Genomic DNA, 22,168 nt, shown 5'->3' on the forward strand with positions numbered 1-22,168 from the left:
TGTCATGTAGGCACAGAAAGAAGAGTTTCAGAGTAAATACTAAGACACTTAAGTCTTTCCTCAGTTTATTATATTTATAGACTATAAACAGTTCTACAGAGTTGAGCCTATTAAAGATGTCCAATTTATTGCAGATTTCCTTTATTATGAGATTGTTTTATTGCATTGTTTAAAGAAAACTTTATTCTAAGAGTACCCGTTTGGAGTCTGACTGACCTAGATTCCAAATAGGCCCTTAAACTCTGTGTAGCTTTGAGCCAAGTTATGTTCTTAGAGCCCCAGTTCTCTTATTTTTAAGATGGAGGTAAGAATGCATGCTTTATGGATTTATTGTATGAATTAAATGTTAGTCTTGTATGGGACTTTTAAGTTTCATGTTTATGTAGCATGAGCTAAGTGGTATTATTTATTGGTATTCAACTCTTTTACCTAGTTTAAATATTTCCCTTTTGTGTTATGCTTTTTAAAATCCTCTTTAGTAAAAAAGCACGGTTAGATTGGAATACTGATGCTGCCTCGTTGATCGGAGAGGAACTTCAAGTGGATTTCCTGGATCATGTTCCCCTCACAACACACAACTTTGTAAGTGGCGAATCTCTTCTCTCTTTGTGGTATGTTGGGTGCTTTGGCTGGCACAATAGGAATTTCTCAGAGATAATAAGCATATAAGTTGTTGGATTGTTTAAAGCCAATGCATTGTTTACAGTAAAGCAGTTTAGGTTTCACTAGATCACAGATGTACTTCAGTTTCTGTGTATGAATTTTATTACAAATGTTGAAAGTATGATGCTCCATTGTAATAAAACCTCATGGGGGCCAAGGAGGAAATTATTTTGTCTTTTATCCAGCATAATTTACACACCTGTGTTCTTGTTCCAGGCTCGGAAAACCTTCCTGAAGCTTGCCTTCTGTGACATCTGTCAGAAGTTCTTGCTAAATGGATTTAGATGTCAGACTTGTGGCTACAAGTTTCACGAGCATTGTAGCACCAAAGTACCCACTATGTGTGTGGACTGGAGTAATATCAGACAGCTCTTGTAAGGCATTGTTCTTTTTTCAAAGAATATAAGGGGACAGGGAGGTATAAACCCCCTTGGAGGGTGCATATTGTACATTTGACTGACAGGTCTGGGTTTTAGACTTTCTAAGTGAATTATCATGATCTGGAAATGATCTACTTTAGAAATATGACAGTTCTGAAATTAGTAAGTTTTAGTGTGGCTTGTATATAACTTTCTAAAACGAGCTGGGAGGACTGTCAAATAGAGATTGATATACTGTGATTCTGTAAGACAAAAGAGCACGGGGACGTGAAGAGTCCCCAGGGTTTTTACTAGATTGCTAGTAGACACTACTCTGTATTGTATTAAATAATGCTGAAGAGACCTCTCCTCCTGAAGAGAAGGATTAGTAAGGATGGTTGGTGCTGTTTTCTTCACCTCAAACTAGGGAAAACATTAGTCTTGAAATGATTTTACAGTAAACCTTAAACACATATATCCCTCTGGAGACAAGCAAGTTACTCAAATATATTCCATATAGACAAACTATTTTTTTTAGTAAAGTTTAAAGAAATATTCCAGAGCACCTCTTAAAACCTGTGAACAGGGATAGGAAACGTCGGAGTTGCACCTTACCCCTTTTTGAGGGCGCTAGAAAAATTAGGGGCGTGTTATCATTAAGCCACCATGGGAGCATCTGTTTTGCTTTCATGGTAGTCCCATGTAGCTTTTGCAGAGAGAACTTCTCTCTTTTGCAGAGCAAACTTTGTAAGTAGCACAAACTTTGGAGTCCAGCAGACAGTGGTCAGAATCTCACTGTTTTCATTAACTAACTGTCATTACTTCTGAGCCTCGGCTCACTCGTCTGTGACGGGGGCATCCCCTGGCTGCAGCGTTCTTGTGAGTCTTATCTGAGATAACACGTGAGCTTTCCAGGCGCTGAGTGCTCATCCCATGGAGGGAAGATGCCCGATTGATGCGAATATCACTTTTTCTCTATGTATGACTTTTTCTGCTGAAGGTGATCTGTCCTTCATACTTCAGTCTTAACCATTTGTGCATTTCTGAGACAGAATGTTTCCAGAAGAGCTATATGATTTAGGTTACAAAGTGCCCTACTATATATAGATTTTTTTAAAAAAACATTATTTTGATGTAGCTGGACATTGGGCCAGTATTTCTTAGAAATGCACACTAGAGACTCTGTGTTCATTGGCAGGTCAAGGTTCATGTTCTGTAGTCGTTTAAGCCCAATCGCTTAGGTCGGTAGTCCACTGGTGGGCTCCCCAGGTGGCTCAGTGGTAAAGAATCCGTCTGCAATGCAGGAGACCCAGGTTTGATCCCTGGAGAAGGGGATGGCTACCCACTCCATTATTGCCTGGAGAACTCCATGGATAGAGGAGCCTGGCGGGCCACAGTCCGTAGGGCTGCCAAGAGTTGGATGTGACTTGAGTTACTTACACAGCTTACTCTGGATAGCCTAAAATGGTCCAGGCAAATGTGACTAGGAGAAGCTGAGTTTGGAAGGCCAAGCAGGCTGACTGTAAAATCACTACCACAAGTCTGTAAACCAGCCTTTCTCTGATTTCATTTAGATTGTTCCCAAATTCCACTGTTGGTGATGGCGGGGTCCCAGCGCTGCCTTCTTTGACGATGCGTCGGATGCGAGAGTCTGTTTCCCGGATACCTCCTGGGTACTTTGCACCTACTGCTTTTCTTATGGGAAGTTGTACTGGGGCAGATGGGATTGAAAGTGTGAACACAGAGGACAGGAGTTCCCTTGGGTTCCCTTCTGTTTCCATGTAAACTGTGTGCGGCTTCTGTGGAACTCAGCATTGGTGTTAGAGCAAAATGTAGATCTTTCTCTTTGTAGTCCTTTAGTTCTTAAGTTCAGGAGAGTGACTGAATACAGTTAATTCTGGTATCCTGGTGTGCTCCTTATATCTCATTTGTGTGTTTTTGTATTTCTTATTGGAATGTAATTGCTTTCCAATGTTGTGTCACTTTCTCCTCTTCAGTGAAGTAAACCAGCTGTATGTACACATGTATCCCCTCCCTCTCCCATCCCGTCCCTCTGGGTTATCATCTCACTGAGCTGAGCTCCCTGTTTTACACACGCGAGTGCATATATGTCAGTCCTGCTCTCCCAGTTCATCACGCCCTCCCCTTCGCCCACTGTGTCCACAAGCTTGTTCTCTACTTCTGTCTCTAGTGCTGCCCTGCAAATAGGCTCATTGGCGCCATGATTCAAGAGTCCACATATATGCGTCAGTATTTGACATTTGTTTTTCTCTTTCTGACTTACTCACTGTATGACAGACTCGAGATCCATCCACATCTCTACAAATGATCCTGTTTCTTTCCTTTTATGTCTGAGTAATATTCTCTTGTATATATGTACCAAATCTTCTTTATCCATTCATTACATTTTAAAGACTTTGAGATTTGCCTTTGTCAGTATGCAGTGAGCCTCAGGGAAAGGGTCCCAAAATGATATACAGTGATTTGATAAAAATAAAACCCTTGACTTTGAAATGCTTATTATGGCCTTGCATTGCTAAAAAAACCATGATGTTTAATAAACTGATATCTTGAAAAAAATTAATTAGATTTTTAATATAAATAATCCATTTTAATGTGCCTGTGAGTTTGCACATAATCTGTCTTTATTCTGTTTTTCCAACTTTAAAATCAGAGTTTTGTTGAGTTCACGTCTCACTCAGTTTTACACATGAATTTGGAACCTAAAATAATTCTACATCTTTGCCCAAAATATCTGACTTTAACTTATATGTAGTCATATAATATTTAATGGCCTTTGTAAAACTAACATGGAAATTATTCAAGGCAGCATATCTTAGAATAAGGAATTTGTATTGAAATGATACTTGGATGTATTAGTGTATGACTTTTATTTTTCTTGTCAATTTGGAAAGGATATCTGACTGAAAAACTGTACTTGCTTCTGAATATTTAGATAGAAGAAACCAGGCCTCTGAGGCCATTCATGTTGAATTGCCTGGAAAGGCAATTTTTCAAGGCCGTAGGACAGTTTCTCTTAGAAAAAGTCTTTCATCCCTTGAATTCACGCATGATGCTAACCTTGTCCGAACAAAACCCAGAGTAATCTTTTGAGCAATAATGACAGTGTTATGCTGAATGCATGTTCCCAGTTTGGCTGGCAGGAGAGTGGCACTGGGTAAAAGAAGCCAGTGATAAATGTCAGAGGTATGCAGATCTAGAAACCAAAATCATTGTAATTGATTTTGTGAGCTGTTTGTGGGGAGAGGATGCCCATGAGGAAAGCGCTCCCTGTGTGCAGGCACACTGGGCAGGTCTAAGATGGTTAGAAATCTTCCTTCAGGTTTTCTAATTTAGTCTCGAAATGAACCTGGGAAAGTTCCAGCTGGCTTAATCGTAGAGGGTAGTGTTGAGATGGTCTTAAATTTTGCAGTATTCTGTAGACGTGATTTATTGAAGTATCATTTCTTTTTACGTGAATTCTGAGCACATACATGATTTCCTTTTTAAAAATTTGCATGTAGAGGCACCTCAACAGAAGAAAAATTTTAAATGGTGCACATTTAGATTGACGAAAGAAAGGAATACTTTTGTTGAAGGTCATAGTGTAAGTAGGGTTTGCCCCGAGTATGTTAATGAAGTAAGTAGTTCAAAGATTTTTCTATTCCAGAGACTTGAGTGTCAACCATGGGCTTTCTTTCTCCTTGTTGCCTAGTTCCCAGCACAGATACTCCACACCCCACGCTTTCACATTCAACACCTCCAGCCCCTCCTCTGAAGGTTCCCTCTCCCAGAGGCAGAGGTCGACGTCCACACCTAACGTCCACATGGTCAGCACCACTCTGCCTGTGGACAACAGGATGATTGAGGTAAAAGGGCCCCTTGCGGGTGGTGGAGAGCATCCGTCAGTCGTTCGGGTGGGTTGACAGTTGTGTCAGAGAGTTTTGGGTTTCTAACCTGGTAAGGAATGTTGCAGCAGTTTCTCAGGCCCCTGGACTTTCTGAATTTCTTATTCAGTATATCCTCAGACTAGCTTAATAATCCTGTTGGTATACCATTCAAATGAAGACCTGAAATTTCCTGAAGAGATGTTAATATTTGAGCTCATTCTTTCCAGGTTAGCTATGAAGAGAATTTCAGTGAACTAGTGGATAAGTTACAGTAAAGAGTAGTGGTTTTTTGGAGAGGGAGTGGGGAAAAGAAAATATAGTGATAGAGGACTATGAACTCTCTGAAAGACTTTGTGATTTCATTTAGAAATAAAAGGGTGGAGTCCTAAGATTTTAATAAGCAGGTATTTAGGGATATATGCAGTGCCCAGAGCTAGTGTTTTCAAACTGCTTTTTCTTTGCTTTGCTTTATGGTATGTTCTATTTGTTTGGTTTGCTTTCTGGTTCATCTTTATTAACAACTGAATACACTTAAAATACTTCCTTTGTTCTTTATTCTTCTTATTTCTCATTGCTTTGGACTAGAATAACAGCCTGAATGCTTCTCCCAGGGCGTGGTCCAGACGATTTTGTGTGAGGGGAAGAGTAGGTATTCTTCTTCATGCCTTTGCTTTCTTGTAAACTAACAGGATTTCTTAGACTGTCAGACAGTAGACTATCAAAAATGAAACAATCACTGCATTTTATATTTCTCATCAGACTTGCTTTCATGTTTTCTTGTTTGGCAGTAGCATATTTAGGAGTTTAGAAAAAATCCTGTATGTGGTATTGTTGATAGGTGAAATCAGTTTCTCAGGTGGGATTTTGAGTCTAAGGGTATTAAAAATTGTTCATTAAAAATAATTTTCAACCAGAGACTAATGCTAGTTTATTGACTTCGTACTGAACACCATCACTATTCTATTTACATTTCATTTAGAAACAAAGTGTGTCAGTTTCGTTGGTATACCTGAAAATCCTTTGATAAGAGATTTTTTTTTTTTAAATCAGAGACAGCTGTGCTCTGTCTGCATCCTGAATTGGTCCTTGAAAAACCTCAGGGCCACCTGCGACCTCAGACACAGCTCACCGTACTCAGACCTCAAGTCATTTCTGACATACTTGTCCTTTGAACATGGGGTCTAAATTGGTCGTTTAGGGGCACTTTGGTTATCACACGATTATTGTGAGGTTGTGTGTATGCAGACTATGAATCTTAACTATTTTATTGTGATAAGCCTCAATAATAATACAGCAATATACCACTTTTCTTCTGATATATAATCTATTCTTGTATAAACACTCTATTATAGTTAGAGGGTACATTAAAAGTGAAAATTCTTGAATTGTAGAATAACTGGCACATCTGTTGTGCTTAATCCTGTCTGTACTTTAGAAGCAGAGCAAATTTTTGACTCCTGTGGTTTAAAAATTTGATTCAGCATTTTAAAAGTACACTTTCTTGCTTTGTATGAACCATCTTAGTTCTCTTTTAATGTTTAGATTTCAAGATGACAAGTCAATCCAGCTGTAGAAATTAGCACAGAAAAAACAGGGAAGAAAATCACTATGGCATTAAGAAAAAATCCTGATGCACAGGGTATATAATTCTGGTCAATAAAAATACATTGTGCCATGCTTTGACTGAAAACAATAGATTAGTTGAATAATAAAACTACAGCTGCTAAATATTCTACTGAAATTCAGGTTATTTTTGGACAAAGGATTGTCCATCTGGCAGTCATCTTGTCATTCTTAAAAGCATGCAGATTCCTAGATTTCCCACTTTTTCTCCCAGACATTTTTAGACCAGTCCTTCTGGTAGAGGGGCTTGGGAATCTGTGTTCTTACATACCTCTCCAGGTAATTCTGAAGACTGACCAGTTTTGGGAACCCTAGAACCAGGCTTTATTGGTAAACTCTGAAGATGTGGCTGCCAAAGTGGGGGGGCTTGGCCTGTGATTTCTCTCATCTCTTGTAAAGATACCACAGAGTGCAAGCATTCTGGTAGTAATTCTGTGAAAAAGTATCTTGTGGTTACACAAGGAAAACAGAGTAGGACTTCTGAGAAAAATATCCTTTTCGAGGATATGGGATGAAGTGGTTTTATATTGTTGTTATTTATATACTCCCAAGTGAGCATTTTATAAAATGAGGATTTAGGCCTCATGGGAGGCCCCTGTGATTTAAACTGTTCCAACTAAACGGTTTCTAATAAATTCTAAAGGTAACCTTTGACCTCTCACCTGAGTAGAATGTAACTCATTTCTTAGCTTACCCACAAGATCTGAGGAACATTTTGTGATGAATGAGCTCCTGGCTGAGGTCCTTGGATGGTTATTTTTAGTTCTGTTTCTGCCACCTGCTGGTTGTGTGACCCTTGCCAAGTCCCTTTGCCTGTTCACATGTTTTCTTATATGTAAAATGTAGGTTTCAGACTAGAGGATTTACGGTTCTTCCAGCTTTCCATGATTTTGGCCTGGATAAAGTACGTAGTCTTGGTGCTGACCCTTTGCAGATCTAACGTAAGGGTGAACTGGGCACTGAATCCCTTGCTAAAAAATATTATTATTTTTTTGAGCTTCAGTGGAGCAAGATCCCCAACCATTGGAAAACTCTCAGCTTGATAGTAACTTTGTTAGCCTTCCTTTAAAGAGTATCAGTCTGCTGTGTGCATTGCTTTCTTCAGAGAAAAAAGAATGTCCTGTCCATCCTGTATGAGAAACTAGCATCAGTCCTCCTAACATGTGATGATAATACTGGCCACAGACATTTGATGAATTGAATCAAAGAAAAGTTAATGGATGTAATTAGACCTTTTGTGATTTAGAGATTTTATAATCTCTTTTGCTCTTGTAAATCTTTATCTTCCCTCTCCCTCCCCCAGAGAACATCTTTTCTAGGGCAGAAATTGACCAGCTTTCCTTTTCTGTTTCAGGATGCAATTCGAAGTCACAGTGAATCAGGTACTTGTTTAAGTCATTTAGCAGATAGTAATGGGCTCTTTCTCTTTATGCTGTTGTATCTTCTGTTGGCTTATCCATGAGTGGATCCTATTTGTCTTGTCTATTAAGGCTCCCCTTCAGCCTTGTCCAGCAGCCCCAACAATCTGAGCCCGACAGGCTGGTCACAGCCCAAAACCCCTGTGCCGGCACAGAGAGAGCGGGCGCCGGGCTCCAGCACCCAGGAGAAGAACAAAATTGTGAGTGTGACTAGCACCCCCTGCATGTCCGGATTCAACAAGAAAAGCCTAGTCAGAAATGAGGATGCCTTTAATTTTAGGGGTGGGGAAGGCTAATTAAATGAATGTTGTTATACATGTCATTGCTGTTTTTGGCACGCTTGCACTGGAAAACTTGCTGGTTTGTTGCAAGGCAGGGCACAACTAAAATGGCATTTTCACAAATGACAAAAACTAGACTTATAGTTAATATGTATTTTTAAAAGATCTGGGAATGGATGGAGTTGGGTTGATCCTTTCTTTGACACTCTCATTAAACAGAGTTTTAAACGTTCATGGAATATATTAATGATCTGTGCTTGCTTTAGAGGCCTCGTGGACAGAGAGATTCGAGCTATTACTGGGAGATAGAAGCCAGTGAAGTGATGCTGTCCACTCGGATTGGGTCAGGTTCCTTCGGGACTGTTTATAAGGGCAAGTGGCATGGTAAGTTTGGTAACCACCCCCCCACCCCCCCTGCCCCGGCCCCAGCCCCCGTCAACTACCAGAGTGAAGTCCTGTTTTGGTCCAGAGAGGGCCAGGCGGGCTCACAGCAACACTGACCAAGAGTACCTGTTCTGTCTCAGTGACATTTCATACTGTTCTTTGTAAGACTCAACAATCTATAATTGGTACAAAAAAGTTTTCACGATAACTTGAAACTGGTGAACAAGAGTTGAGCACTATAGTCAAATGTCACAGTCTCTTCTTCCTTATAAATTGACTAGATAGTGTGAACCTGGGAGGGATATGCTTTGAAGCTCCTTAAATGTGTTTAAGAGTCTGTTATTAGGAAGGTCATGCATTCTAGCAAGTTAAAACTGGCAAGGCCCTTAGAGATTTGACATGCAGAAAACCGAGGTCTCAAGAAGGGGAACTGACACAGCCATAGTCAGATAGCCAGCACGGTAAAGCCTGGAGCCTCCTAAGGCCGACTTTCTTTGCTCTGCCCTAGAATTGGTTGTGGGAACCTCTGTCAGACAGGAATGCACAGTCTGTATTCTTGAATCTGTATGGAGTTGATGTTCCTATTTGAATGGAAACACTTTGTCACTTGGAAGAAACTTTCTATTTTAAGGTCTGTAGCCACAGCTTCTTTATTTTGGCAACACACTTAACATTTCTCTGTCAGGCTTTTAATGCCTCTGCCTTTAGGATGTCAGCAGAGAGAGTATTTTCTTGAAAATGCTACATGTTCCCCAAAAGACAGCTCTTCTAAATTCGGATTTTAATAAAACAAAAAAGCAAGCAAGGAGACCAACAAAAGCCCCACAAAACCACACAGAATCTAGAGTGCCTGCATTTCTACTTTGGATGCCACCGTGTTTATCTTTACACATAAATGGACAAAGGCTGAGAGAAGTCATGAGCATAAAATGCGTTGGAGCATTAAGATTCAACTTTAACAACTGATTAACACTTGGAGCGTTGCGAGTAGCTTATGTTCATTAACATACGGGTTTTCCCCTTCTAACTAATCATCTGACGAGTCTCTGGTTCTTTGTAAGAACTGGGAAAGGACTGAATATTTGTAAATTACATGAAGGGGGATTCCTTTCCTTTTGAAAATTGCATGTAATATACTACTGGCCTGCCTCCCAGGTCACTGAGAAATTATGCTATTGCTGAATATTTTGTAAATAGACGTCATAAATGTCTTGGTGATCCCTTAGAAAAGAAAAGCACAATTTTGTGAGATAGAGTGCTTATATCTGAGACAGCAAGCCTGTAAGTAATTGCAAGAAGTGGAGCAGAAAATAACTTCTTTTAATGCTTCCATTAGGAGCGTTTTATCCTTTTTATACATTTTAAAGCCTCCGCCAAAAGCCAGTACATGCAGTTTTAAGTGTTGCCCAAATTTAAACCTCCTCCGACTGAACGCTTTTATTGGGGGTTCATAATTTTTTAGAGCATTAGATTTGCCACAGTACTGCCTTTGAAAGTGTAGATTTTCTCTCAATTGTGAGCTTGTAGATTACTGTAAGGAGGCATATGGCTCTAGTGTCACATCTAATGCCTTTAAGATTCTCGTTTTTGAGTTAAGAGTCTCAAAAGTCAGAGGGGTGAGGAAGCGTGGGCTTTTAGGTCCGCCTCTCAGAAAGCAAGCTGTGGTCTGCAAATGAGACGAAGGGAGAGGGTCAAGGAACCATGATTTCTTGAGTGGATGTTTTATGTTCTGCTTGCTTCCTTTTTCTTCCCCCCCTAATGCTTTTCTGATTCCTATATATAATATAATGTTTTATTCAGTTCCTTAAAAATTACAGCTGTTTTGGTGATTTTTAAATGCTTTTTATTTTGCCCAGCTGCAGAACAAAAAAATAAAAACAGAAAAGGTCTTAAAGCAGCCAAGGTGAAGGCCTCAGATCTGTGAACGGAGCCCACTGACTTCACGTACAGAAGAGACCCTTTGGGCCTGAGAGCCGAGTCTCCTTTTGAGCGTGAATTTGGAGTCTCCTAATTGCAAAGATGCATTAAAAGTGATGAAGACAGCAGCTGAAGCTGTCAGACTGTTAGCAGCAGGGTCAGTCTCTCAGAGTGAGAAGAGGCAGCAGATCCCCAGACCCGAGGACACTCAGGGGTCGCGTGTGAGGTCTGCAGCTGGAGGAGCCATGTGTGGGGACCTCCAGCCCCGCCTCTAGCTGAGGCTCATCTTGACTGAGTCAGAACGAAGAGGAGGAATGGAGTTCAGTCTGTTTCTGTTCTGGAAGGCAGGGCTGTGTATAGTAAGTTTTAGACAATCCCAGATGATTAAAACAGGGAAGTTCATTGAAGTATTAAAAGGTAAAAATAAAAAGGAAAAAGAAAAACCCCACTTCAGATTTATCAGTGATGGCAGCTCTTTCTTCTTCAGTGGTGGATGAATCATACCAGCTTAGTGTCTAAAACCATGATAACCAGTAGCAATGTATCTTAGAGCTTGTACCACATTTGCCTCTGACATTACTGTGGAGGGAAAGGGAGACGTTCTGGTTGGATGACCAGCACCCGCGTCACGCACGCGCTCAGCAGTGGCACTGAGCCTGCTGCACGAAGTGCTCAGAGAGGGGCCTGGGCCTGGCGCGCTCGGCCCCGAGGACCATCTAAGTGCCTGGTGTTCCCTGTCAGAGGCTGTGCCCACTTCCAGCTCCAGAGCTTCAGACAGACAGCTTTTCAGTTCATGACTTGGCTTGCTGACCGGTGCCTCTTAGAATCCACTCATTTCTTCAGCCACTGTTTCCTGAGCATTCTTCTAATACCGAGCATTTCTCTAAGGGCTGGGACTGAAGCCCTAAGCAAAATGGATACAAATTCTTTCTCTTATGGAGTTAATATTCTTGTGGGGATAATGACCAAGGAAAGCCCAGTAGATGGTGTGTCCTGAGTGCTCAGAAGGGCCATGGAGGAAGGCAGGTAAGGGGTGGCAGGAGGGAAGCAGCAGCAGAGGTGGAGTGGGCTCTGAGGGGCTGGAGAGACTCTGGGTCTCACTGGGTGCAGCGGGCATCCCGGCCTGTGCACAGCCTTCAGGAGGCTTGGCCAGCCTTGGCCTGAAGACCAGTGATGGGAGCTTCTGAGTGACCTGAAAACTCGGCCTTGCTCTGGTGGGAGAACCGTTCTGTATGGGAGTTGAAATCAGTTTTATGGTCTTGTTTGTCCACTGTTCCCAGCAAACTGGATTCCTGTGATGGCCTCCTTGGGGGTGCACATACAAATGAGGGGCTGCCGTGACATAAGACTGTAGCCTTAACGTGTAATCTGTTGGCAGAACTGTTTGGCTCCCATCTTCCCGTCAGCGACGTGCACGACGCGGAAGTGTGGGTGACTTCCACAGCGCTGTCACACAGACCCGGGGAGTAGGGTTTGGACTTAGATGGGAGGATTTCAGGTGGCCGTGATGGTGGAACACAGAACAGATGAATGTTTAGCAGGAGTCAGTCTTGTTCCCCGTTCCAGAAAGTAGAGGCTAGAGGTGGAGGGTGCCCAGCTGAGTGCAGGTCAGGGTGCGTTGCTGGGGGTGGCTTTGGCTGCTGCTGACGGCTCTGAGGTTGCCTTGCTGATCAGTCCACAATGGGACTGCGTGTGCCCGGAGGAGAGCCGTGAGAGAGGGCAGGGCTTGCACGACTAGGCTCGGGTGCAAGGAAGCGGTTCCCCTTGAGGACAGCCAGCCTCGCCTGGGCCTTCCGCTCGCATCCTTCCCCAGCCTGTCCCTCTGCGCCCCCGGCCCTGCCTCTCTGTTGACGGCCGCGTTGAGCCAGCTCATCTTCACAAGAGTCTCGCCTCTGTACGTTCTTCCGCCCTCCTGTCATCTCTGCCTGCACTGAGCCTGGGCCTGTGCTGCAGATGACTCCCCCCCACCCCCCTCCTGTCCTGCAGGTGTCGCAGCGCACGCTAGGGTTTCCCAGACACAACTGGCATTTCTCTCCTCCCCCTTACCTCACTGTGTTCCTGGGGTTCCTCGTCTAGAACTGCCTCTTCCCCTTGGCTGACGTCCCATCTCCCTCCGAAGACCTCCATCCTCTCTGCCAACATACTTACTCCCCTCTTCTCCCACCGCCCTCACCCCCATGCTGTCTTGGCTCAGATGCTCCAGAATGGGTAGTTACCCAGAAGACTCTTGTCCCTCTGTCCATCATCAGGAGCTTGGGGTCGGGGCTGCACGGTTTAGCAGCTCTGTCTGCCCAGGGAGAAGGCAGCTCTGAACATAGAGTGCATCTCCGCTGTCCACAGGCAGCCTGGGCCCTCTGCAAATTCATGTGGCAGGAAATTGGTTAAGAACCAGCGTGGAAGCTGCTGTTAGGTGATTTTATTTTCAGATGATGCAGAGATCGCAGGGCAGCGATCTGTCCTGAGAACCATCTCTCTACCATTTGGTGCCCCCAAAAGTGAAATGAGAGCCCCAGCGGAGGTGCCAGGATGCTGCCGAGGGCACGGGCTCAGGGTGTGGAGGGACTCGGTCACGTCCAAGGTGCCGCTGAACTGGACACTCCTCCTTTGATCACTTGTCCTGAAAGCTGAGGTCCTCACAGGGCTTCAGGCAGTTTGTCATCATCACTATTATAAGGATGACATAACTCTTCTGAAAGTGGCTTCTACATCAGTCGTACCTATAAAGTAGAATTGTTACGTGGATATTTCTGAAGTTATGTGCAGAGTGATTGACAGCACTTTAGTTAGAAGTACAGCTGTCGGACTGGGGTTCTAACCCTGGCTCTGGCTGTTTTGGGCAATACTACCTTGGCCAACTGACAAAACCTCTGTGTGTTGCTTGTAAGGTGAGGACAACAGTGTTAACGTCATAGAGCAGCTGTGAGGATTGAAGGAGGTGACAACTTGTGAAAGCAGACATGTCAGGGTGTAGTGAGCAGTCAGGAGTCATTGTTAGGATTGGTTTCTAAAGGCAGAAGAGCTTCATTACAATACAGATCTTTGAGTCTGTGCAAGGGAGCATCTGGGCTGTCACTGGCCTGCTTCTGGGCGCCAGCCTCTGGCCCCGGAGACTCAGCATCTGCCAGGCGGTTCACATCCCGCTGCTGTTGTCCTGACGGGCCCAGGTTGTGACCGTCACCTCACCACCGGGGATGCCAGGCTTGACAGGGACCATTGAAACCAAGCTGGTTCAAGGCCTGTGGGGCGGAATTTTAAGGATAGTCGTATAACCTATTTTTTCCCAGCCACTTGAATAATTCAGAAATTGGCATAGTATTTGTTCTGTGTAGGTCTGTGATTTTTGAATAGGTGATTCACTACCTCTTTCTCAGACGTGTGTACATGAAAAATGAAATTAAGATCGCTCAGCTGCACTGACTATAAACTCCTTTGCAGGAGACGTTGCGGTAAAGATTCTGAAGGTTGTTGACCCCACCCCAGAGCAGTTCCAGGCCTTCAGGAACGAGGTGGCTGTCCTCCGGTGAGTGGAGAGCGGGCGGGGTGGGCGGCACGGTGGGACAGACGCTGCGGAGGAAGCGGGGCGGGCGTGCTCCGGTGGAGCTCCCTTTCTTCCAGCCCGTGTGCTCGTTAGGCCTTGAGCAGCACCGTCCCACCACCTCAGCCTCTGCACTCACCACCTCAGCAGCTCAGGTTGTTTCTGGGGTTTGGTTTGACATAGGGAGAAACAGGTTCTATTTTCACATGTATTTCCAAGAACTCTTTATAGCCAAATGGCCTTAATTTGGACTTCAAAACCATCAGCTTTTAAATCTTTGTGGAGTCACTATTTAGACTTGGAGGAGGAAGGCTGAGTGGATGGACTCCATAGAGGAGGGGTCCTTGTGACCTCTGTGGGGAGCTTGGTGAGTCTGTGCTGCTGGAAGGGGACGTCCGCTCTGCCAGCCCAGAGCAGAAGCTGTGGGGGAGCAGTCTGCCGTGCTTGCTTTGCAAGCCCAGGGATTGTAAGCACGGCGGCGTCCGGGGCACACAGGATGCGCTCAGAGGCAGGATGGCTGTCCTGCAGAAGCAGAAGCTCAGAGCCTTTTGTTCCTCCCCTCTCCAGCAAAACCCGGCACGTGAACATCCTGCTCTTCATGGGGTACATGACAAAGGACAACCTGGCAATAGTGACCCAGTGGTGCGAGGGCAGCAGCCTCTACAAACACCTGCACGTCCAGGAGACCAAGTTCCAGATGTTCCAGCTGATTGACATTGCCCGGCAGACGGCTCAGGGAATGGAGTGAGTGAATGCCTTGATGAGTAGGAGGTCTGGGGTCCGTGCACCAGCTTGTCCCTAAATCAAAACCAAGATCAGGGAAAGCCAAGTCTGAAGTGGTTTCTGTGATATTTTTTGCACAGCTGGAAGTGAACCTGGGGGGTGGACTGAAGGAACGAGAAAGCCAGGTTTCTTGCCTGAGCTGAGTCTACCTGCTTGGGGCTCAGATTCAGGTTCCAGCTGCTGCCCTCAGAGTTCAGCCAGACACCTCAAAACACAGAGCGAGCCGGCAGCTTCTGGGGGGCACCTTGCCTCTGAGGTGTAGCTGTCCAGTGTGGTTTATCCACCGGAGGGTTTATCAGATGTCACTTTTCCGATCATTTGTTTTTCCTCTGAAGTTCCCTGCACTAAAGTTGTGCTTGCAAGTGGTTTATAAAATCTCATGTTGTGCTTGTAAAATTCATACGGAATTTGCATGGTGTACGTTTTCAGAAATGACTAGTGACTCGTTTTTTAGAGATGAAATTCACCCCTTTAAAGTGTATGGTTCAGGTTTTCTTTTTTTGTTTAGTATATTCAGAGTTGGGCAGCCATTACCACTATCTAATTTTAGAACATTTTCGAGATTAATTAGAAGTCTTTAGTGTCTGGCTTCTTTCCCTGGGCATGTTTTTGAGAGCGTCATCTATGTTGCAGCGTGTTAGTACTGCAGTCCTTTCTGTGGCTGAAGAACAGCCTGTTATACAGATATGGTTTTACTTGTCCATCAGCTGATGGACATCTGGGTTGTCAGAATTACCTTTGGAATAAAACTGATGCTAAAAGACGACCCTCCCTGTTTGTGCTGTGGCCTCACTTTGAGGTCTGAGTCCTAACGGGGACCATGCTGAACCAGGGCAGGACTAGTACCCAAAAGTACTGGGGTGGCCAAAAAGTTCAGTTAGGCTTTTCTGTAAGGGGCAGCCAAATCACCAAACTAACATTTTGGCCCCATAACTCCTCCCCTAGGAGTCAGGCCTTCCAAGTGGTTTGCTTCTTTGATGTAATTTGAAGGAAGCTGCTTTTTACCAGTGTCTCTCAAACTGATAGATTTATTTTCCCTTCACAGCTATTTGCATGCAAAGAACATCATCCACAGAGACATGAAATCCAACAGTATCCTTTGGCGGTGGTTTCATCAGACTGCTCAGTTCTAAATTTAGAGGACTTTTCAAGTTTACCTCAGCAACAGTGACTTTGGAAAGAGTTCCACCAAAGTTGAGATCCTTGTTTTGGTTATGCTTGAAACAGGCCTAATTTAGAATGCTATTTAACTAAATTTAACTTGGGCCTTTTGTCTCTCATGTTTATTTCTGCTTCGTGGATTATATATCTGGTCAGAAAGTAGATGCAAGCCGGAAGTTGCAAGATTTTTAAAATTATTACTTGAAATTGTCTTTCTTGAATGTACAGAAATGGTTTCCTTAGAGACGACCGTTGGAATCAACCCTTTTCCAGACTTGAGTGTGCCTTTGCAGAAGGGGAGTGAATAAAGGCAGTTTTTGTGCTGTAGGAAGGAAGTAGACAAGTGCACACCTGCCTCCCTTCCCCAGCCTCTCAGAGGAGCGGGGTTTACAGCCCAGCTTTGCTTGCTGGCCAGTGCGAGGCACAGCAGTTGTGCTGGGTTGAAATTTGGGATGTGATCTACTTGGGGCATGTGTCTGAGGCAGGAAATACCTTTTAGTGGTGGGTTTTGGGGGCCAACACATCATACCACGAAAGCAGACACCAGATTCTAAGGAGGTATGAATTACTGGGCATCAGCAGATCGCACAAGTCGGCCTTAAACCACCTGACTACCCGGGGTGGAGGCAAGTTTGGTTCTGATTTTGAAGTCACCACGGTACCTGTTCTCATGAGAGATGTCTGGAGGCAGACAGCACTCAGGACTGAGGTGTTTCTGTTGGTCACGGGAGGGTGGGCCGCAGGCCGAAACGGGTGTCAGCAGTCCGCGGGCTGTGCTCGCAGTCTTAGGGTGTAAGGCCCCTGCAAGCTGTGGGGAACCCTGGCTGCTCATGTGCAGGGGCTGGCTGGGCCCCTCGGTCTGCTCCCCTGGGCTCCCCTCCGGAAGTGCCAGGTCCAGCACAGGGAAAGCTGGGCAGATGGGAGGCCGAGAGGCGGTGCCACTGAGAACTTGGGCCAGGTTTTCAGGAGTAACAGGATTGTCCTTCTAAACTAGTGTCCTTAACAAGCATCGAGATATATTTCTCCACGAAGGCCTGACGGTGAAAATTGGCGATTTTGGATTGGCAACAGTGAAGTCGCGCTGGAGTGGTTCTCAGCAGGTCGAACAGCCCACCGGCTCCATCCTGTGGATGGTGAGGCAGCTCCGTGCCCCTGGCGGGTGGGGGTCCCTGTGCGAACTCCCGGCCGAGCCCAGAGCACCTCCGTGCCATGTCCTGTGCCTTCAGCTCCTGGGCACACAGGCTTCCTGGAGGAGCTGGTGGCACAGCGCGGCGTGGAGTTGGGTGGCGACGGTGCTGGGTTCACGTCGGGTTCTGAGCTTATGGATCCTGAGTGTGGGAGCCCTTGGGGATAAGCTGCTGCGGGGCTTTCCCCTGGCACGTCCGATAGTGACAGAGGCACTTCGTTCCATAGGCCCCCGAGGTGATCCGGATGCAGGATAATAACCCGTTCAGCTTCCAGTCCGACGTCTACTCCTACGGCATCGTGCTGTACGAGCTCATGACGGGGGAGCTCCCTTACTCCCACATCAACAACCGAGACCAGGTGCGTGCCCAGCGCGCCCCCCACTGGCTCTGGGAAGCGCGGGCCGCCGTCTGAGCGGCAGGGTTAGGCGGTGCTCTGCTCACTGCCTGCTTGCTTCCTCAGATCATCTTCATGGTGGGCCGCGGGTACGCCTCCCCAGACCTCAGCAAGCTCTACAAGAACTGCCCCAAAGCCATGAAGAGGCTGGTAGCCGACTGCGTGAAGAAAGTGAAGGAAGAGAGGCCTCTCTTTCCCCAGGTAAGGCTGGCTCCAGGCGCTCGAGCGGGTTAGAGCAGGTCTAGTGACGTGGAGGCGGCCAGACGCGCGTCCTGCACATGCCGTGCGGGGGGTGGGAAGGGCCTGTGTCTTCAGCCCGAGGGAGAGTTGCCGCAGGGACCCCTGGCGCACCCCCAGAGACTGCCCTGGCGCCTCTTTCAGATCCTGTCTTCCATCGAGCTGCTCCAGCACTCTCTGCCTAAGATCAACCGGAGCGCCTCGGAGCCCTCCCTGCACCGGGCGGCCCACACCGAGGACATCAACGCCTGCACGCTGACCACGTCCCCTCGGCTGCCCGTCTTCTAGCGGCTCCGCGCCTGCACGTGGGCTGCCGGCAGGAAGGGCAGTCAGCAGGCCCCACCGTCTGTTCCCTTTCTGTGGGGACACAGCTGGTCTTCCGAGAAGCTGCTGCTAAGGACCTTCTACACCACTCAACAGGGCCTTAACTTCACGTTGCCTTTTCTGCCCCGGGAGGACGAAGCCATTCGCCAGCTGGTGTGTCCTGCTCCCCCGGTGGCCCCCAAGCTCATGAGCCGACCTCCTCCAGGCACACCCGTGGCTGCTGATGGCAACACACTGGGCCCAGCTGTCAGCTGCAGGAGTGTCTTTGGGGCAACAAACGCGCTCAGAGGGGAAATGAAGGTAGCAGGCAAACTAGCCGTGACGTGGGACGTGTGGATTCTCTAAGTCAGCTCCTAGGAGGGATGCTATCACAGAAGGACTTCTCTGCAGATACCTGGTGTGGCACCAAACAGGTAGTTTTGCACATAACGCACCAAACAGCCCAGGGCTGTCAAGAGCGCAGCAGCCTGGACGAGCCTGCTTTGGTACTAGGGACTTGACTCGGGGACACGTACTTTTCCTGACGGTCTCCAGTGCTGGGGGTTGGTTCCCACCAGAGGCGCTGGGCCTGTCCCCCCGGGGAGCAGTCTTCAGCGGCCGAGTCGTCTTCCAGGGGCGGCCCCCGTGGGGCGGGGCCTGGCCAGCCTTGTCTCTGCATCACATCATGTGTGCAAGGAAGCCAGGAACACAAGTTTCTTGATAATTTGGGTTTAATTCTGTTTTTATTGCGCCTGACAAAACAGTTATTCAATTATGTTATTTTAATAAAATAAATTAAATGTAGGTTTAATGGCTGTTTCCTCCTTTTAAAGTAATCCTGAGCTCACAGATCGAATTCGAATTCCATTTGTTCACCCTTCCGGAGCAGAACTCCAGAAGCAGGAAATGGGCCAGAGCCTCTGTTCACCCTCAACTGAAGCATTAACTATAGAAATTATGCAGAAAAGCACTCAGGTAAAGAGTAGACTTTCTTCTACCCATACTTTAATACATTTTATAAAATATTTGGTATCTACAGATGTCTATAAAAATAGATAATTCAGGCTTGGAGTGAGTTCTGGGATTCACAATTAGCTCTTAAAATCACAACTGATAAGCGATGTATTCGGTTTGGGTCAGAACTAGACACTGTTCTTAGCTGCTGTTAACCTTGTATGAAACTTCAACCTTGTATGAAACTTCAAATCAAAAGCCAGTTTACAGAGGAGAGAGGGCACAGAGACCCTTGGGTCACAAGCCAGGAGGTCAGAGCCAGGGGTGTGTGGGCAAGATTACCCTAAAACAAACGCTAAACGAGGGGCCGTATCTGCTCTGCCCCTTGGTACTTGAGGAGCCCCCCCCTTAGAGGAACATCCAGCCACAACACTCCTGCCCTGCCTGGGGGCACTGGAGAGCCCGAAGCCAAGCTGTGAGCCAAGTAAGTAAGGTGTGTGGCACCCACGTTGTTCTGTTAAAGCAAGGTACAAATCCATTGTTGACCACATGTTATTTCAGCACACTAGGGACACTCGCCACACAGGGTCCCTCTGCAGGGGGAAGACTCCTACCTGAAGCTGTGGGGGCAGCCGCACGCTGACTGTTCATGGAGCCCCCAGACAGGGCCAGGCTGGTCTCAGTCGCTCCGTGAGCACTCTGCCCGGCTGGTCCCCTGAGAAGCTTGAGGTGCAACTAAAATAGCAACTAGAGAAGCAGAATCCCATCTATGTGTTAGGTTATTTTATATCCTTCACTCTTCCCCTGGCTGTAATGAGTGGCTAAGACCTGGAGGAAGACAGCCCCACTCAAACTCGCACCCGCCGCCCCGGGCTGCCGCGGACGGAGCTTGGCACAGCTGGCGGCAGGAGGCTGGGCCGCAGAGCCCAAGAGGAGGCCGCGCGGCCACTCTTCAGGTCTCCGATGGCTCCACTCCGGACAGGTGCATGAAGAGGTCCCCGAGCTCCGTCATGTCCACGTCATCAGTGTTGGAGACGTGCCGGCTCTCCCGGTTTTCGATGAAATCCCAGAGCCGCACAGAGTTGAAGAACTGCAAAAACAGTCAGCAAACACGCCTGGTTATTGCGGAGTCGCTTCGATTTCGTTGGCTTCCCTGTGGCCAAAGCCTCGGAAGAGGCCAAGAGTGGCCCTGGCAATACCCGCAGGTGGGAAGTCCTCACCCGCACGGTGCCTTCGGAGCTGAGCTGTTTCCGAGGTTTCTCAGGCTCTGCCAGCCGCCCGTCAGGGTAAGCGTGACGGTAAAGGCATTTGCTTCCAAATGGACAGGTCCCTTTGCCTTGCTCGAAGTATTTACAAGCTTTTTTCCTGAAAAGCATTAGAGGATAATGTGAAAACCTGGGTGCAGATGAACCACTCCCCTGCCATCCCTGCCGGAGTGGGTCAGCCTCCCAGCAGAGCCGCTGGACGCCAATCTCCACGCTGGACGGTAGTGCACCAAGGAGCGCGACTGCACGCAGCCTCCTGTGCACACGGGGAAGCCCAGTGTTTCGAGCCTGCGGTGCCCCAGTGGCCTCCGAGCCAGCTGCCTGGGCTCCAAGATTCCGAAGCCGGGCAACTCGTCTCAGCCCCGAGTCCCAATAGTGGCTCCACCCGGACAAGCTTCCTGTCCCCCCGGCAGCAGTGATGTCAAGGTGACCACAGCCTTGGTCCCCACCCTCCAGAGCAGGGCTTCTTCACTCTGTGCCACAGACCCCTGCTCAGAACAGTGTTTGTCTACAAAACGCAGTCGGAAAGTTAAAACTTTCCCCCATCTTCCGTTTCTAGCTACAGATCTCTGTTAAAAATCCCTGCTCCTGAAACTCAAAACCAGGCAATTCACATTCCTTCCTGAAATGAAATCTGACTTATATGTGGTCCAAAGTTATCGCAAGCTGAAGAGGTGCCCAAGAAGCCGGAAGGTGTCTGGAGGAGGTGGAGAGATGAAGCCCGACCCCAGCAGACAGACGCAGAGGGTGAGGCAGGCCAAAGCCCAGCTCCCCACAGCCGCTCTCCCACAGGTCTGACCCACACAGGGGACGGGCCGTGGAGGCCGGCAGAGAGCCGTGGCCCCGTTCCCGAGCTTTTGAGCAGATCTTCAAATGACCGCCTAAGTGGGGGGTTCTTACCAGGGTCTGTGGGCCACTGGCTTTTTAAAACTTGTCAAGTTCTAGATATTGTCCACTAGTCCCCACCCCAAAATGATTTTTCCCCAACCTTATCAAGGATTGCTATCTACAGAGCACCCCCAGGCGCCCCTCCTCTTGGGTCCCATGCTGCCAAAGCATTTGGGGTGCCCCTCTGGGGCGGCACCTGGTGTGTGTGAGAAGGGCAGAACCTGGCAGAGGGAGGCCGGCAGAGACAGGACTGTGAGCAGTGTGTCCCTGTTGTCCTCTTCCTGAAGACCACGGTCAGGTGGAGGCCCTTCAGGACTTGGGTCTGTGTTGCTGTAAATCCCACATCTTCCCACATTTCTTTTAACGAGGGACTGCTCCCCAAACCTAACATCTGCACCCCTGTCATTCCACCTGCCCCCACAACCCCAACACACACAGGCTGTTCACGCATCGGGGCTCGAGGTCCCCTCCCCATCAGACGCTGCCAGGTGCCATGAGGAATACGTCACCAGAAAACCTGTATCATAACTGTCCTTTCGTAACTTCCCATGAAATTTCTTACCAGCTCTCCCACACTGGCATTTAGCTTGAAGGGGCTGGGCCCACAGCTCAGTAAAATTTGTGCAATGCACAGAAACACTGTCATCAACAGAAAGCAAGACCATGAAGCCCAACGGCTGGCTATACTGTGATTGTTTTCAGTCAACTGCAGCAGAGCTTTCTACGGCTGGACCCCTCTGCCCTGCTGCTCCTGCCCTCTGGTGGACACACAAGAACACTACAGGAGGTAAAAAAAGATAAAACAAGATCTCAAGCCTTTAGTAACTTGAACTAGTTTTGCTTTTAGTACTATTTTTTGCAGATAAACTAGAAATACAGATACGATTAAAAGACCTGATGGCACTAAAGAATGAACAAAAGCAGGG

The 22,168-nt window shown here is 47.0% G+C and overlaps 2 protein-coding genes across 18 annotated transcripts in view; one reads left to right on the plus strand and one right to left on the minus strand.

Annotated features, from left to right (window-relative positions):
- Window positions 1-18,939, plus strand: part of RAF1 (Raf-1 proto-oncogene, serine/threonine kinase) — a 72,586-nt gene extending 53,647 nt beyond the window's left edge. For 5 of the 10 annotated variants that reach the window (XM_081526357.1, XM_081526355.1, XM_081526354.1 and 2 more), the window contains 14 exons: window positions 480-582; window positions 880-1,037; window positions 2,597-2,695; window positions 4,738-4,891; window positions 7,890-7,917; window positions 8,026-8,153; window positions 8,501-8,618; window positions 13,971-14,055; window positions 14,638-14,814; window positions 15,899-15,945; window positions 17,029-17,147; window positions 17,428-17,559; window positions 17,662-17,796; window positions 17,977-18,939. In XM_081526357.1, coding sequence (XP_081382483.1) covers window positions 480-582; window positions 880-1,037; window positions 2,597-2,695; window positions 4,738-4,891; window positions 7,890-7,917; window positions 8,026-8,153; window positions 8,501-8,618; window positions 13,971-14,055; window positions 14,638-14,814; window positions 15,899-15,945; window positions 17,029-17,147; window positions 17,428-17,559; window positions 17,662-17,796; window positions 17,977-18,120 — 1,627 coding nt within the window. In that variant the 3' untranslated portion in view covers window positions 18,121-18,939. Of the gene's footprint in view, window positions 1-479; window positions 621-824; window positions 1,038-2,596; window positions 2,696-4,737; window positions 4,911-5,497; window positions 5,558-7,889; window positions 7,918-8,025; window positions 8,154-8,500; window positions 8,619-13,970; window positions 14,056-14,637; window positions 14,815-15,898; window positions 15,946-17,028; window positions 17,148-17,427; window positions 17,560-17,661; window positions 17,797-17,976 lie in introns of all 10 variants that reach the window. The other 5 variants (XM_081526360.1, XM_081526359.1, XM_081526352.1 and 2 more) reach the window with 4 other exon arrangements.
- MKRN2 (makorin ring finger protein 2) overlaps window positions 12,937-22,168 on the minus strand; it is a 64,490-nt gene continuing 55,258 nt past the window's right edge. For 4 of the 8 annotated variants that reach the window (XR_014064371.1, XR_014064370.1, XR_014064368.1 and 1 more), the window contains 3 exons: window positions 20,310-20,454; window positions 19,704-20,179; window positions 12,937-13,252 (listed from right to left, as the gene is read on the minus strand). Coding sequence is in view for 4 of the 8 variants with exons in the window: in XM_081526376.1 (XP_081382502.1) it covers window positions 20,042-20,179; window positions 20,310-20,454 (283 nt within the window). In the remaining 4 variants the exon portion in view is untranslated. Of the gene's footprint in view, window positions 13,253-18,848; window positions 20,180-20,309; window positions 20,455-22,168 lie in introns of those variants that run through there. The other 4 variants (XM_081526376.1, XM_081526377.1, XM_081526374.1 and 1 more) reach the window with 1 other exon arrangement.

The sequence above is a fragment of the Giraffa tippelskirchi genome, chromosome 9, assembly GCF_054371585.1.
Source record: "Giraffa tippelskirchi isolate mGirTip1 chromosome 9, T2T-mGirTip1v1.2.pri, whole genome shotgun sequence".
Classification (NCBI taxonomy): domain Eukaryota; kingdom Metazoa; phylum Chordata; class Mammalia; order Artiodactyla; family Giraffidae; genus Giraffa; species Giraffa tippelskirchi.